The sequence below is a fragment of the Protopterus annectens genome, chromosome 7.part0, assembly GCF_019279795.1.
Source record: "Protopterus annectens isolate FY-2018-M chromosome 7.part0, PAN1.0, whole genome shotgun sequence".
NCBI classification, from domain to species: Eukaryota; Metazoa; Chordata; order Ceratodontiformes; family Protopteridae; genus Protopterus; species Protopterus annectens.
Window position 1 is genome coordinate 1,726,428,212 of NC_056739.1, and position 17,426 is coordinate 1,726,445,637.

General features: G+C 37.7%; 1 protein-coding gene across 1 annotated transcript in view; it reads right to left on the minus strand.

Annotated features, from left to right (window-relative positions):
• APEH (acylaminoacyl-peptide hydrolase) overlaps nt 1-17,426 on the minus strand; it is a 2,062,145-nt gene that overhangs the window by 1,722,851 nt on the left and 321,868 nt on the right. Inside the window, exon 4 of the mRNA XM_044078262.1 lies at nt 5,113-5,200. Within this exon, the coding sequence (XP_043934197.1) occupies nt 5,113-5,200 (88 nt within the window). The remainder of the gene's footprint in view (nt 1-5,112; nt 5,201-17,426) is intronic.

Sequence of the window (17,426 nt, forward strand, 5' to 3'; positions counted from 1 at the left end):
CTTGGTTAGTGATGAGAAGGACTGGATATAATCAGCCTCTTCTCCTTAAGTGTGTGGCTCAAAAGACTGTCACAGGGAACCAGTGTAATTCCTTTAGCACAATCACTTACAGAGCCACTTTACAGTGGCACTGCCAAAGAGGAAAAAGCAGAGGCAGAATTTAGCTCAAACTCTTGTCTACATTTCTGTTAGACACCTTCTGATTTTCTGGCCTGGTGCCACAGATTTGGGAGAGGCTCATACACTAAGCATTAATGGTCTATAACCAAGGTCATTAGTAAAACAGGCACCAAAGGGAGGGGGAGCATTTCCACAATGCCAGCTATGACACAGAGCCCATGCCTGACCTGCATCAGCACCAAGGCACTCAGTGCCAAGATCTTTGCTCTGAACTTCCCTGACACAGGTGCCTGTAAAGCAATGGCATCAAGACCCACTGCTGTAGGATCATTCAGTGCAGGCATTGACAAAGACACACTCATGCCTGGGGGGCTATAGGCAGAAAACTCCAAACTCAAAATCAGTGCCAAAAAGATTAGCATTGATGTACTCATGCATATTACCCAAATACTCTCATTTCCCTTTAGCACTCTGCAAGTGGCTCCTCTGCTTTTTCCTGTGAGATTCCACTTATTCTGCAATACTTAAAATCCTTGTCAGCCTTTTTGAATAATTTCTATCATCTCTTCACAATACCTCTTTCTGTTTGTTGTATTACACTCAGCAACTATCCTTTTGAAATTTCTATCTAACAGCTCTCACTCCTTAAACTCCTCTCATTTAACAGGTAAATAGGAAAGTGCCAGTGACTCATTTTTACCTCATTACCCTGCCTCTTATTTTTTACCAGTGCACGATCTGGAATAGGTACGTGTCAAAGCTTTCACTTACATGCATAAGCTCCTGTGAAATATAATTTCTATCCAGTTAAGCCCAGTTATTATACCTTAGGGAATAATATGCATATTCTGTCCAAGTCCCTACTACTGAATTTACATCTTCCACACGAAATACTTTCATATATTTTTTCAGAAGTCTACCCTTTGTTATATTTTCCTACTAGGTACCCGATACATATTTGCAACTGCAGATTAAGTTCTAGTCCCCACCCATAAATATTTCCTGCTGAAAACAGATCATTTCTCCCAAACTTTTCTAAAGCTCCATAATAGCGGCTTTTGGTGGAATATAAATACATGCCAGCATAATCATCCTCCCTTGCCAACAAGCCCCTTCTTACCACAAATCTACCATTATTGTCATTTTTCCTCCCTCCTCTATCACTATTGAAGCCCCTCTAACAATCAGTACTATTACTCCCCTTTTTAGTTGTCCCTGACATTGTGCTGAATATCCACCCTAAAAATCCATTCTTCACCAAATTCACATATGCATTTTCATCCAAATGTGTCACTTACAACATTGCTATTTGCACCCTATATTTTCTAATTATAATATAACATATAATCTATTACATATAATATACAGTACAATATAACAACATTAATTACAGAATACATTTGCTTTTTGACTATACTTATAAAGACATTTACTTTCCATGATATGGATAACAGAATAGCCATTATGGCATAAAGCTATTACTCCCAGCTACAATACAAGACCGTTCTTCTGAATAAGTATTTTCAACTTTGGCAAACGTGCACATACTAATGTCTGGCAGGCTGGTCATTTATTAAGTTGCTTCTTCTCATCTCCAAATGACCCTATTTCACATTTTCAAGATTGTTTTTGTTTGTTTTCACTGAAACAAAACAAAATAAATACATTTTCAGAACCCACATCCCCATCCAAAAAATGAAGTTTACACCTCTAGATAGGAGCAGTTGGCCCAAATTAATAGCTAAACTCTCGGATTAATCTACAATAAATGTTACCCATAATGAAATGCAAGTTATTGCCTGCATTTTCATGCACAGTAATTGCAGTCTTTTCCTTTATCCTATCTATTCCTCTCTCCCAGATCTGAAAAAATAGTGTGCATGCTTTCAGTGAACATTAGCGTTTAGCCCCAGTACACTGGATACCCTTAAATAAACTAAATTCTGCACTGTTCTATTAAATGCACTGAAGTACTACAGTTACTGGGGAAGATACTACTTTTTTATTCACTTGCCAAAGTTTCAAACTTTTTCACTGAACTGCTTGTCACTGTACCTTTAATATTATATTTCTCTCAGCAGAGAGTACTCAGAACTCTCAAAATTAATTGATTGCACGTGCACACAGCTTACCTCCAAATAAAAGTTTTCAGCAATGAGGAGAAACACAACTAACAACTTTTACAGATACATGAAAAAATCTGTAAATTTCACTTGCAGCACAATGTAGACTTTCAGTGGCCAACTACCTGCACCTGTAGACTTCTTGTCTCTCACTTGAGAACATTTGCTAATGGAAAAGCTCTAATGAATGTGCAGATGTAAGAAACATACTATTTTCATACCTTTCAGCATTTTTTTTTCCAAGCCTATCTTCTTAAATCGAAATCCTTGTCTAAAGCCCAAGGCAAAAACAGTCATTTTTCTCTGCAAAAACAGAAATTACCTTAATTCTACATATATGATCAATACACTTCTCCACCTCATCGCCATCCAGCAGCCCAAGATCACATTATATTAACTTTAACTTGCTTCTATCTAGCTGTCTAGTTTTTCTTCTTTTCAGTGTAAAGCACATTTATCTTACAACTAAGAAAAAAATAGATGCTTGCCTTAGTATCATTAACATATATAGCAGTCACTGTTAAGACTACCAGAACTCACATTTAATACACTCCTGAGTGCACACTATAGAAACCTGCTTTACAATATAACAAAGTGGGATATATGCTTTATAGTTAACCAGCAACTTTTAACAATGTCAACAAGCCTCCAGTCTTTCAAAGCCACTTTTTCTTGCAAAGCCATATTTCACATGTCCATTCCTATATCCAATGGAACTGATGCTTTACAGTTGCCCATTTATTAACTAATTTCAGTGTTTCTGATCTTCATGACCATCAGCTCTCAACACCAGTTTCTTGTTCAAGTCCAAAGTATTCCTAATTTTTCAGTCCACTCCTGTGCTTTTTTCTCCTCTCTCAAGCATTTTCCTTTGGAACACTATGAAAGGTTTAACTGGCAAAGTTGTCAGAAGAATGAGGAGACTCCCCTTCTGCTTGCTGACACACACTTTGTTGGATACACTTTTTTTCCCTCCTTAGCCTACTCTAATAAAAAAAGTCTGATCCTACAGGAAAAAATATTCTAAAGGCAGCTGAATACAGAGCTTGAATCTCATGCCTGCTTCTTAACATTCCTTGACTGCTGGGATAAATTTGCCTTTCTTATGCTTGGTGTACCTTCTTGAGAAACTTCATGCTCATCCAGCCTTTTCAATTCAACCTTTGTTTTTGCAGTTTTATCAGTTCATCTGAATAGTTAAAGCATCTATGTTGTCCAGCCTTTTGTTATTTGAGTCAATATATTCTTCTAATTTACCTTCACTTGGTCAACTAACATGAATGTAGACATCCTGAAGGTAAACCGCTCTACATCGAAAATGGAAACAGACTTCCCAGTACACATGCACTGAGGTTGCTTCTTGGCGCATGCAAATATTACTTAAAAAAAAATAAATACCCGTCCCTCACCCCTCTAATTATATAGACTAACTTTAAGATCGCAGAGAAAAAGAATGTTCTACTATGCGAGGAGCGTCAATCGCACACACCTATTGACTATATGTATAGCTTACCAAATGTGGTCAATTAAACAGATGTCGACCAAACTTCCTATCATCCAAGCCCATTTCTTTAGTTTTTCATTTCTTTTAAATACCTCTGAGTATGTCTTAATTTTTTTCCTCTAAATTACCGGAACCCACCTCCTGCACCATAGCTGAAACTTAAACCACTTTTTGATGAACAGCTGCAGGATTATTCCAAGCCAGAGTTTTCTCCTCCCTTTCTGGCTGATTTTCCCTCAGGTTCTCCAAATTTCTACTTTGTTGGCATTCAAAGCAGAGTAACTACTAGCTGACCGAATTTTACCCAAACTGACAGTTTCAATGCCCCCCCCCCCACACAGTTTCACAAATCATCCTGTTGATCAGTGTACAGCCACCTTGGGGTCCAGACTGATTAATTATCTTGGTCACTGGAAAAGATGCCAAAGTAAAGGGGTAGAGTGTAGAGAAAAGATCCCTTTAAAATGGCTGAGTTTTTTAGTTTCATCAGGTAACTACCAGTAAGTGGTCACATGAATCAAATGCCCAAGGTGTTATACAAGTACTACTGTCACTTGAGCTAAGACAAAGGTCAGAGCAGCTTAGCTAGTAGTGGTTATGGTAGTGAGCTGTGAGAAATCTACAGAACTGGGATCACTGCTCTCACTCACCAAGTCACTTAATTAGATCACACTTTTTCTGAAGTTCATCCTTAAAAATATCATCTCTAATGGCTGGGTCTTACCTAGTTAACTCCTGATAATCCAACATGATAGGAATCGGTAACCACTTAGATGCATCATGGCACCAACATTAAGCATGCTCAGTCCTGACAAATACAGCAGAAAAATCTAATTTTCAACACAGCACCATCACCTGTGGTGACAGCAATAACCTAAGGACTGCTGACAGTGTGCTGATATGGTGAGCACATTGCATTGCCAACTGTACGAGACAAACTGAAAAAGGAACAAAACAGATGCTATGTCTTAATTCACATTATTCTCAGATGGACAAAAGTTGTCTTCTCTTTTCTTCCCTTGGAAGACAACTACTAGGATAATCAATCATTCATTCTCCCAGTCTTTTCATAGTGTTTTGGAACTGCAGTCTTGCAATTTTCTCAGTAGCATGGGAGTCTATCCCCAAAAAATGCTAAAGGAAGCATGAACCATAACATTTTTCTGCACAAAAGAACTTGTATAACTGGGTACCCCACATGAAATGACTAGCACACTACCTCTGCCAATTTGCATTCTTCAGCTCTAGTGACAGATGGCAAAGAAATACTACCACACTGAAGTGACTAGACAGTTATCATAAGACATTTGAGTATTACAATTCCCCCTGCCTTTCCAAAAAGTTAAGAAGCCAAGACCCACTTACTTCCAAAAAGTGCTTCTTTTCTGTATTGCTCGTTACCTCTCTAACAACAGCTTTTAGGGCTCCAGAGCGTGACTCACTGCTTAGTAACCTGGAAGTAAAAAAAAAAATAAATTCAAAGGTAGACATAAAAAAGATAAACAAAAGTTATAGATGTAATTAAAAACTACCAAATGTACATAAGAAATACTAACAAATAAATGTGAAGCTGTATTTGTGTACATACTTGCAGGACATGTCTCTCCACAAACCAACACACACGCACACCCCCATACCTCTCAAGTGTCCAGATTTTTGACTCATGTATTTAGCCTGTTCCTCATAAAATTTATGCATTTTCTGGCAAATCAGTGATGCCTGAAATCACTAAATGTTATACATTTGAGTTTCAGACTTCATGTTCTCCAGAAAATACATGCCAACACAATACTTGTTATTCCAGCAACTTTAAATTCTTCAAAAAGTGTAATATTTAAAATCTGTCTCTGTTTTTGGGCATTTGTCCCTCATTATTTAAGGCTTTGTCCAGGTCCCTTTCACTACAGTTGACAGGTATCTCAGACAGAGACAGACGGAGAAAGACAGCTTTGAATTATAAATGTCAAAACAAAATACAAGTTTTTACTTCTGGTACAAAATGAATATCAATGCCAAAGTGAATTTAACATATTTCATTCCAGTTACAAAAAAAACCCATCTTTTCCATGATTTAAAACAAAAATGATATTTTAATTCTGGCTACATCTCCATATACACATAATCTTAAGGATGGCAGAAAGGAAAGGATACAACACTTGAAACAAGAGATCATCAAATCGCCCCAAACAACCAAGGAACAATGTTTTTAATTGTTTTCATTTCATAAAAAATTCACAAAGCCTAACCCATAACTTGCATTATGTAATGGAAGAAAAGATAAGGGGGTAAAAACTGTAAAGAAGAGAAGGGAAAACAGGAGGGTCAAACAACTGATAAGGTAAAGGGATGTATTAGGTACTCAGAACTAAGTGGGGGAAGGAAAATTTCTGCAAACAGTTCAAGTGAATTATCTTATTTCAAGTCACAGTTCTACAGACTCATTTTTTTACATCAGCAATGATAATAAAAGCTTTACTAGTCTTCATCTTCATGGTTCCTGTACATGCCTCTGAGAACTAATTCCACCACTCCCCTAGGAATAGATGTCAAGGATGAGGTTGCCAATGCTGTAGAATTAGTCTCCTTGTTGGCATAGTAGTAGTGAACCAATTTCCTTTGATGAAAAACGGACAAAAACACAGTAGCAAAAGTTACTTACAGCGCACAGCAGTAATTGAAACAAAAGTAGCGTTACTGACAACTACCCCTGCTGTGCATGCATGACCCAGCTACACAGCGGCACTGTTTTAGTTACTGCTGCTATTAGTAAATACCCTCTTTCCTTCTATACTATAATGATTTTGCAATGGTATATTTATTTAATTTTACAGTTTAAGCATGTATCAGGTATGTTGAAATGTGGTCTCTTTTTCCTGCAAATTTTTATATGCCATTTTTTTAAGCTAAAAACGTAATGAGTAATTTGTGAAAGTGTGCCATTTCTCAGCTGCATTGCATAGCTTGTAGGGGGTTGATTCTGCATTTTTCCACTTTTTTTTTTTTTAACATTACACAAGGTTTGACACAAATATATTCATTTTTATGAAATAAGTATGCATTACTAATAGCAAGGGTCAGTCAAAGTTTTGCAATGCATCTTCTTTGGGTGACAGATCCGAATGTAAACTCTTAAAATTTGCAGCCTTTCCTGACCTTAAAATTTAATCCTCTTACTTTTGAACAATATAAAGGAGACCCAGCAGGCCACTGTACCTGAGCATCTCATAAAGCAGTTGAGTTACCCTGGGGAAACCTGGACCCATTCATAAAAAACATCTCGCATATATGGACTCAAGTGTCTCCCCAAATCATAATTTCTCTGCTGAAAAAGGGTATCTATCCCAGTCGGACTTGACAAAGATACACAAGTAATTTCAAAACAACATTATGGGAACTCATTTCATTACAAAGCCAACTTAACAATGAAAGTTTTAACAGAATAATAACTAGTTTTTATACAGATTGGTTAGACTTTACATGTAAACAATGAATTCATTAGTACTGTTAAATGCTATTATACAAATTACATAAGCTCCAAAACTCTATAGAAATGTCTGACAAGAGAGAAGACTTGGAAATTACTTTCCCTTATTGTTTCTGATAATGCACTGCTAAAGCTGTACTTTGGGTAATCTCATGTTTCTGTACTGTGAAGTGTACTGCAGATCTCCAATATAATGTTACAGTTTCCACTGTATTATCCATTGCAGAAGAAAATCTTTTTTTTTGAAGTTAGTTATGAACATGGAGTGAAAGCAGGTCATTTTAAGTTCAATTTCTTGGATCTCATTACATACTACTACTGATTTCACATTCCTCTGACCCCCCCCCCAATGGATATTACATACCATAACAGTAAACCATCAAATAGATCACTGTTGCAGTACTGGGATGTACACTGCCAAGGATGACGTACATACTACTAGTCTATAGAAGGTAAGGCACCTTCCTCTCATGCTATACATCTGATCTTCAACCTATGCAAGAGACTACCTGCTGGCACTTAAAGGACTAGTGGGTGGGAAAATCCTCAACCGATTTCCTATACATGGGAAAAGAGGCTCATACTTAGAGGACTGATTCAGACATAAAGTGGATAAAAAGCAGGACAACTCTCCTCAACCAAGAATAAAGGAAAAGGAAATAAAACTGGGACAAGGATGGCGGGTGCATATACTTCAACAGTGATCTACTCAAGCATCTACTGTTATGGTAAGGTCTTGCACAACTGTACTATGTTCTTCATTGCAGCATCACTGACTTATGGTATGATTTCCTAAGTTTTCAAGGAAAAAGTGTGGAGGTTGGAGGAACACAGCTGACATCCAACATACCTTAAAGAATGGTTTTAGCAAAAGCTGCTCTGGCTCTGGAAAAGGCATCCATTTTATAATGTTTTGTGAAGGTATGAACAAAAGATCATGTAGCTGTCTCTAGAATGGATTTAGAGTGAAGACACTTGAAAAAGGCTCTAGAAGAAGCCATAGGCCTAGCAGAATGTACTTTGACTTGACTCTGAAGTGGTTTACCTCAGATGGAGTAGAAAAGGGAGACAGAAAGGGAAAGCCACCTACAGATCTGTTTTGAAACTGGATGGACCAATTTTTTCCTTAAAAAATAAAAGTTAGTTAATTTCCTGTTGGATTTTGTCTTTGTTTAAACAAGAAATACCTTTATTAAATTATCACGTATGACATTGGCAATCATACATTCATACAAATGAAACCAAACCATATAGACATTCATTTTTGTTGCAAACATTATACTTCACAAACCATATTGACATAATTTTAGTTGTAAACATTATGAATCACTTATAATCTATCCAGTTATTGTCAAACATTACATAACTCATTCAAATCCTGCCTTCTTTTAAACCTCAGTCCTCCTTCTGCATGTATTGTTCCCACAATTTCCATTTTTTCCTAAGTAATTTGCGCCTGCCTTTTTCAAAAGATCCCAATTCCAGTTGTTTTACCTCAGTTACTATAATCACTACTTCTAGTACAGTTGGTTTAGACTTTGATTTCCATTTTGTAGTATTTGCTTTTTTGGCAGCCACCATAATTAGACTCAGTAAGGCCTCACTATGTCTAGGCAATCCCGATTCTGCATCATACTCAAAAAAAAATATTTCCTTAGTTACACCAATTTGCTCACCCAGTATCTCTGACAGAGTAGTCTGCAGGAATCCACAGGGAATATTTAAAGTCTCCCAACTCATTATACTCCGAGAAAATATATTCCCAATTGTGTCTTTCTTCCTAATCACACCTCCAACATTTGCTGTCTACCCGAGGAAAAATTTTTGGAGTCTACTTGGGGTACAAAAAATACCTATGTAAACACTTCCAAGCAAAGATCCTAACTCTTCTAGCCTTTGTTGCATACGTTTCTTTGTAAATTGCTTATCCACTCTCTCATCCCAATCCTTTCTAACCTCCTCTGATTGATTCTTATAGCTGTGATGCCCATGCCCTGGCCCAGCAATCAAAGAGCCTCAATCCTCACCACTAACACCAGAGAGTGAGTCTCATATATGAGGAAAGGATAACAAATACACACAGTAAAGTGCAATTTCCCTTAAGAGCAGACAGAGATCACAGTCAGTCTGGGGCTGGTTGCTCCCTTGCTCTCCAGGTCCCCAATAAGACTCCCCACTGGCACAGCTATAGGCTCCAGATCTCAGCGTAATGGGCAAGCTAAAACCTCTAGCACCTTCTCTGTCCAACCAGTTCTTTGTGTCCCTGCCCATGTAGCTGACACACACAAATGCATTTTGAGAGGAGTTTATACAACCACACAGACACTTATGGGGAAGGCTGGCCCCAGGTTCTCCACCTGTGCCCCTTTTACCCAGACTATATGGTAGTATCAGCTGCCACCATCCACTATTTATCAGCTACTCAAAGGCCCTTAAAAGGGTGTCCAATTATTACTGTTCAATATTATTACCCAATTGGTAGTATGACTACAGTCAAGGCTTATTTGGAGTGACCTGGACAGTAAACTCTATAAATATGCAATGTACTCTAGAGCTTAAATTATCTCTACACAAACCAGCCACAGTTAAAATGTTTTAAAATATTTAATAATAAATAATTAAAACCACAGGACAATACTTTCTACTACACAGACACTGCTAGTCAAAAGAGTTCAGAGATCACAAAGAAATACTTAAAGTAGCTGCAGAATCTCCTTTCTCCATTCCCATGTTGGCTTAGTTCTTAGAATATTCTCTGCTACTTTATAATATTCTGTATGGTTATTGTTATTTTCCTTATGGATCTGCGTCCAATATCCCAGTCTCTCCTTGTTTCTTGAGCTTCCCCCTGTTTCATCATCATCACTTTCCACTTTGAATTTTAGGTTTCTGCTTGTGCTATGTATAGAAGACTTAAATGTGTAGCTCTGAAATACCCCTTCAGATCAGGTAATCTTAAACCATTTTGTTCTATTTGAAGAATCAGCTCATCACACTTGACTCTTGGTCTTCCCCTCCCAGATAAAATCTTTTAGCTTTTCATGGGTTCATAGATTAGTATTAGGCTAACTGCCTTTATGAGCCATTTTAAGCCTAGCCAATTACATCACATGAAAAATCAAACCTAGCACTTTGTGTCTGTATGATAAACACCTTAACCATTATGCAGTCTCCCACCTCAAATAACAAAGTTGGTTACCCCATATTTACTGAGTTTTCTTATGCATTCATAGTTACTCAGTATCCCTTCCAAAGGAAGGCCCACTGAAGAGTACAGCACCCCCATCCCCCCTTAAAATGCATTACAGTATCAGCAATCCATCTACATGATATGGGAGTAGAACCCACAGCCTTCTGCACTAGAGGCAAGCATGTTACATGGTGGGCTATTTGTGTTTATTAATTGCTATCCACAATTTCTCCTCTGGTTAATAAAAATATGCCTGACCTGTATATAAAACTAAAGGAACTAAAAACATCCGGTGTATAATACTCAATGGACTAAAAACATTTAACTGCTTGTATCTTGCTATCCATATAACAGAGCTTCCAATTTCTCAGTTTTTGTGTTATCTTTTGTTTAGTCTCTTACCACATAACATTAGCTGCCACACCAGAATCCTTTTAATCCATACTCCTAACTACTTCATTTTATCATGTCCCCATACATATGAATATTGCTGAACCAATTCATGTGTAGGTACATAATTCACAGCTATTGCCTTTGTTTCAGTTTATTAATTTTGTGTTCTGAACAGATTTGAAAGGGCCTCAAAATGTTCCACAACACTGAAATGATCTTTTCTGGTTTTATCAGGCATAAAATAATATCATCTGCAAATAGATGCAGCTTTTCTTGACTACCATACCAATTATATCCTTGAATTTCTGAGTCCCTTATTTTCTTTGCCAATGGTTCTAGACATAATGCAAATAAACAAGGGGAAAAGTAGATAATCCCTGCCTGGTTCCTCTGCTCAAACAAATTATCAGAGAGGAACATAGATAGATTTTATCTAGTCTAGATTGAATCTGATCTGCCTTTGGACATCCAGCAAATAAATCATTACTTCCCTTTATTTTAAGAATTTGGAAAGAATACAGAAAGATGGACAAAATGATTTCAGACACATCCAAGTTGCACCCTTTGGCATGAAGAAAGGATTAGTCCTGAGGCCAACCCTGTATTTGTGAAAAGTTAATAAAGAAGTATACATGACTGCCTATAACAAAGAGAAACCATTTTGGCAGACGTTAAGGTCACTAATGAAAATGTCTTCTAAGTCAAAATGTTTAAAACTTGCAAAAGAAGCAGTGGTTCAAAAGGTGATCGGGTTAACTTTTGAAGAACATAATTTAGGTACCAAGGAGGAGGAACAGATTTCCTGGAGGAGGGGAATGATATGAAGGAAGCCCCTAAAAACTGTTGAAACTCATAATCTGAAGAAAGAGGGAATCAATAGGCAAACAGGCTAAAACAACTGACAAATACAACTCAGTAGAGGTGTATGCTAGGCATGCGTTGAGCAGTTCACACAAATATTTGAGAATAATGGGGACCCCATTTGATTTGCATCCTATCCTCTATTGACACCATACAGGAAATCTTTTCCGTTTACAAACAAGCCTTTCTTGTCACAGGTTTTCTTGTCTACGTTATCACCTGCAGCACATTCTCAGAGGAATCTGTACTTAAAAGGAATCAGAATTCTTAGCATTCAAAGTGTAAGGTTCAGCGTGTTTAGATTCATGTTAATGACAAAGTCCTTTGCTGTGTAAGCAAGTCTGTCCAGTACTATCTGGGCCAAATAGAGTCACCAACAGTAGTTCTGAATTATCTTTCTGAATGCTCAGAAGGTCCTTTTAGAGAAATGGAAAGGAAAGGAAGGCATAGAGGAAATTCTTTCCATGGAAATGAGACGATGTCCATTTTCCAAGCTTCTTTGCATGGAGCTCTGCTGCAAAACAATCTGAGCTGTTTGACTAGAATGAAGGCAAAAAAATAAAAATCTCTTTAGGGAGTTCCACAGTAAAGGATAATCTGAAGGAAGACCTCTTGGTTCAGTCTCCATTAGTGGGGATCGGTCTTGCATCTGCCTTAAGTTGTTTGGCATTTAATTCTTTTCTAAGGGGATGTAAATCACCTGGGGAAAAGGCTGTGACGAACTGCAAAGTCTCAAATTATCACAAGACTGCAAAGTGAGCAAATTTTGTTCCCCCAATTTGCTGAAACATCACATGACAGTGTTATTGTCCGTTAGAATTTGAGGAGGTCCTGGGATGCACACAGGATGAAAAGTCAGAGGACAAAGAACGGGCTTTCACCTATTGCATGTTTATGTTTGCACCTGCCTTGTTTGACCAGACTCACTGATGCCTTTGAACATGGCTCCAATGCAAAATCTAAAGCATCTGTTGATACCTTTGCTGCAGGAGAGAACAACAGAAGGAACTCCTGAACTGATATTCACCCGACTGACCCAGCAAAACAGTTCTTTTTAAAAGAAATTCCAGTAAAAAACAATAGTCACACAAACTTTATTCACAACACAGTGTAGAGCCTTCGAGTCGTACAACTTTTTCAATGCAAGACAATTACATCAATTAACTTTGTCCTTGAACAGATTTTGAAATATAAGCCAGCCTATCAGAGAACAGCAGTATCATAACATCACAAGACCGAGAACATTTACAAATTAGGACCAACTACTAGCAGCAAAAAGAATCATTTATAGTTGGTCACACTGTAGTTAATCTATCTAGTATTGCATTTCATACTCAAACTATTGGATAAAGGTTTATCTTTTATTCCCTCATTAGTTGGTACTCTGAATGACTGTTTAACAGAACTTTATTTCTTATGAACCTAGATTTAAAAGTTATGTTTAAAAATGATGATACAGATTATAACACTGTACTTAAGCGGACTAGTGCTTTTGTACCAAATAGCTCACCTACCACCCATAGCCTTTTTTAGGATGTGTGAGGATGATCTGTATGACTTATTTAAGCACAAAGGTGCTAGATATTATAATTTACAGAAAGAAGAAAGGAAAGCATTGTTTAATTTATGCACTAGGGATGATGTGATCATTAAACAAGTAGATAAAGGGGGAAAAGTCGTGATAATGGACACTGAGAAATATAATTTGATGCTGCAACTTTTAATGGATAGTCATACTTTTAAGAAGATTAACAAAAATGATGTTAACATAATCTATAAAGTGAAACTGCTCTTCTATGATTACCTTATGGAATCTTCAATTACTCCAGATTTAACTATCTTTATGTTGCTCATCCAAGTATGTTCTATAACTTACGATCTTCCAAAATTTCATAAAAATGTCCGTCTAGGTATATGAATGCCAATGGTTTGCACCCTAGTGTGAAGAGTCATTTCCTACATGCAAGTAGACTAAATACATTGGATCAAGGTTTTAAAACAGAAATTGATCACATGACGAAAGAGTTTTGTTTTAGGGGATAGGGTACTACACTGACTGAATGTATGACCTCAGAGCGTGAAGGAACAGCTCGACCATATCTTTACAAAAAACAGACTTCTAATAATGATGAAAAATTGAATGAAAGAAATTGGTCTCTTGGTTACGTAACCAAATACAATAGACTTACGAAACAAATTAAGAAAATTATACAAAAGAAATGGACTATCTTGCAATCTGATAATGATTTAAAGAAATTGGTAGGAGAAAGACCACAATTTATATATAAAAGAGAAGAATATGAAAAAGCTTTTATGTTACAAAGATATGAATTTTAAAAAACAAGTACACCAGATTTCAGGAAAAAACAGACTATTCCATAACATAACTGTATTTATTCTAAGTATATTAATGCTGATGTAGATTTTGTGCATTCAATTTCTAATAAGAAGTTCCTGATTAATACTTCTGTAAAACTGAATGTGGTCCATCTTGCTAACTGCACAAAATGTACAAGTTTTTATAAAGCTACGACAAATCAAAAGCTTAAAGTTAAGATATCATCACATCTTTCAGACATTCATATAGGGACCGACACAAACACCCTATACAAACACATTCTTTAATATGGTAATGAACATGTATTTAAGTTTACAGTTTAACGAAAAATGCATCTTAATCACAGGGGAGCAGACATTACTAAATCTGAAGCTTCAGAATATAGATGGATAAATTATTTTAGGGCTGATATTCCACCTGGCCTGAATAAGATGAATAAAACCCACACTGAAACTAAACAATCGCACATTTCATAACTGTACTGTATTTTATGGTATTTTATATTGTATGTTGGGATTGGTTTTATGAAATGTTTTTTGTAATGCTTTTTTCATGTGCTTTTTATGCTTTTTTATATTATGTTTTGGTAGTCTTTTTATGGTTATAATAGCTGTCCTTTTATAAAAGCTGTATTTCTAGACAGTTACTGCCATTTTATATTTTAGGTGTGTATGTGTGTATTTCAACAGAAATATTACCCTACACTTAAAGGGTTAAATACTTGTGTCGTTATACGATACCGCTGTTCTCTGACAGACTGGTTTATATTTCAAAATCTATTTAAATACTGAGTTAATTGACCAGTTTTACACTAAAAGAGAGTTGTTTGACTAAAAAGCTCTGTAGTGTGTTGAGTAAAGTTTGTGTGAAGGTCAGACTATTGTTTTTTACTGCAATTGTATCGTTTTCTATCTTACAGTCTGTTTGGCTGCATATTCTGTCTTTTTTCAAGAATAGCATGACGGATTGGTAAAGACAGGATGACTGTGTTGGGGACCATACTGATTTGAGGTACCACTGAATATTCCTCACATGGAGTCCAGTATATAGGATCGATTGAATTGTGGATGCCACGAATCTCAGGGCTATCAAAAGCATTAGCAGTGTCACACCCACATCAAATGGAATGCCTTTCTACTTGACAGGCTGAGTTAAGCATGTCCTGTAAAGACTATTTAATGTCTGAGTCAGGAATGTTAGAGATCAGTTTACATATGTTATCAAATATAGAAAGCATGTATCTGGTGAAATGAGTCCGATACTTAATGGTATGAAAGGACAAGGAGGTAGTTACATAAACCTTTACCACATCTCTCCATGGCCTTGCTATCTTTCAATAGGTAAGGCACTAGTGGAGGGAAGCAGTCTGAAAACTATTTAGATTTCACAGCAGCAACTTCAGGGTCTGAAACAGGCTTTCTGTATAAGCACTAAGAAGTATCAAGTATTTTAAAAAAATCTGTCTGGCTTCATAGGAAGTAGCTGGGATTCAGGAGCGAGAGAAGCAGACAAAAAAGTATGCTCCAAAGTCTCTAGAGCAGATGGAACAGCACAGGGTTTCTACATGAGAGGAATCTGAAGACAATGTCATCTGCTTCAGACTCACAACCTACCAGAGAGAATCTGAAACATAATCCAAGTAGAAACAGCAGAAGATGCTAATTGTGAACGCTACAAAGCCATGAAAGCTTTAAAAAGCCCTTGACAGAAACTGAACCACTCCTGCTGTGAGTCCCTAGATGAAAGAGCAACAGTAAGTGGAGGAGAGGCATGCCTTGTCTTTTGTCTCCTTTTAATATGGGGTCTCCAAGGAAATAGTACGAGGAGAAGACCCTGGATATGCCTCCATTAGGTTCCTTGCAACAACTTCTTGGACAAGAATTTGAGAGATTTTCACTGTTCTTTCAGACAGGATCAGCCTTGGGTCTTCCTTTATGGCTGAACCAGCCATCCACTTAGTTGGATAGAAATGTTGAAAACCACTGCCATATCAACCTACAGAGGAGTCATAACAGCAGGAAAGTACAGTTTTGTAGTTACCATAAATGTAGATGTTAGAGTGTAAACACTGCTGCAGTCATTACACTTGGGTTATCCTGCCGCTAGGCGGTTCCCCAGTCAGCCTGAGTTCCAAAGTCTTGGTCCGGCATCAGTTGCTGTCGCCTCCTCCCTGACGTCAGTGCGACAGGGGTATACAAGATGCAGCCAACGCTATTTTCTTCAGTTTTTCTTGCCCCAGATGTCAGGTGCCCTCAAATAGGTAGGCAATTCAAATTGCTAGTAAGGTATACATAAGAAAAGCAAACAACAACTTTCAGTTACCAGCAAATACTCCCCATAGGTAGTGAAGGGTAGAAGACATAGGTACATACCAACAAGTAAGAGGGGAAGGAGGGAGGGTAACCTGGACTGCAGCAGTGTTTACACTCGAACATCTACATTTATGGTAGGTACAAAACTGTGCTATGTTCATCATGTTACACTGCTGCAGTCATTACACTTGGGTGGAATCCCAAAGCTGAGGTAGGGTAGCTGGTTCTATAAGGCATTAGGGGTGGCTATAAGGCCCTGCAGCACAGCAGTGGCGAAGCCAGCTCTGGATTTGGAGTATAAAGGCAAATGGTAATGCTTGGTGAAGGTATGCACAGAACTCCATGTTGCTGCTTCCAAAATATCCTTGGTAGGCAGTTGAAGTGGCTGTTGCCCTGGTGGAGTGCGATCTAATGCTGCTAGGTACAGGTTTCCCATGGTGCGTATAGTCTGTTTTGAAATGGCTTTTCCCTGTGCTCCTTCAGCTTTGGAGAGAGCACTGCTTGCTTGACTAAGGAATTTTCCATGTGGCTAGGTTTAAGGACTTTAGCTGGCTGTGAAATATCTGATTGTTGTGCTGAGTCAGCAGATGTGGGATTTGAGGCAAAATCCAGGGTGGTTCTTGTGCTAAGTTCTTTAAGATTGGGTACCCGTGCTGATGTGGCCAGTCTGGTGCAATCAGGATCATCTTTGGCTCTTCTTGCCTGACTTTTAGGAGTACCTTTGGAAGGAGAGGTAGAGGAGGGAAAGCGTATACTTGTAGGTTTTTCCAGCTGAATGAGAGGGCATCCACTTTCCATGCTTGTGGATGGTAACTCCTTGTGCAAAATTTCTGTAGTTGGCAATTCATTGGGGATGCAAACAGATATATGTCCGGGCTCCACCATTTCTGTGCTATCATTCTGAATATTTGTGATTCAATTCCCATTCGTGGGGATCCATGATGTTTCTGCTTAAGTCGTCTGCCAGTGTGTTTTTCTCTCCTGGCAGGAATTGTGCTTGCAAATGAACTTGGTAGTGTAGAGCTGTGTTCCACAAGGTCATGGCTTGTCTTCAGAGGGAGTAGGAGTGTGTGCCCCCTTGCTTGTTTATGTACCACATAA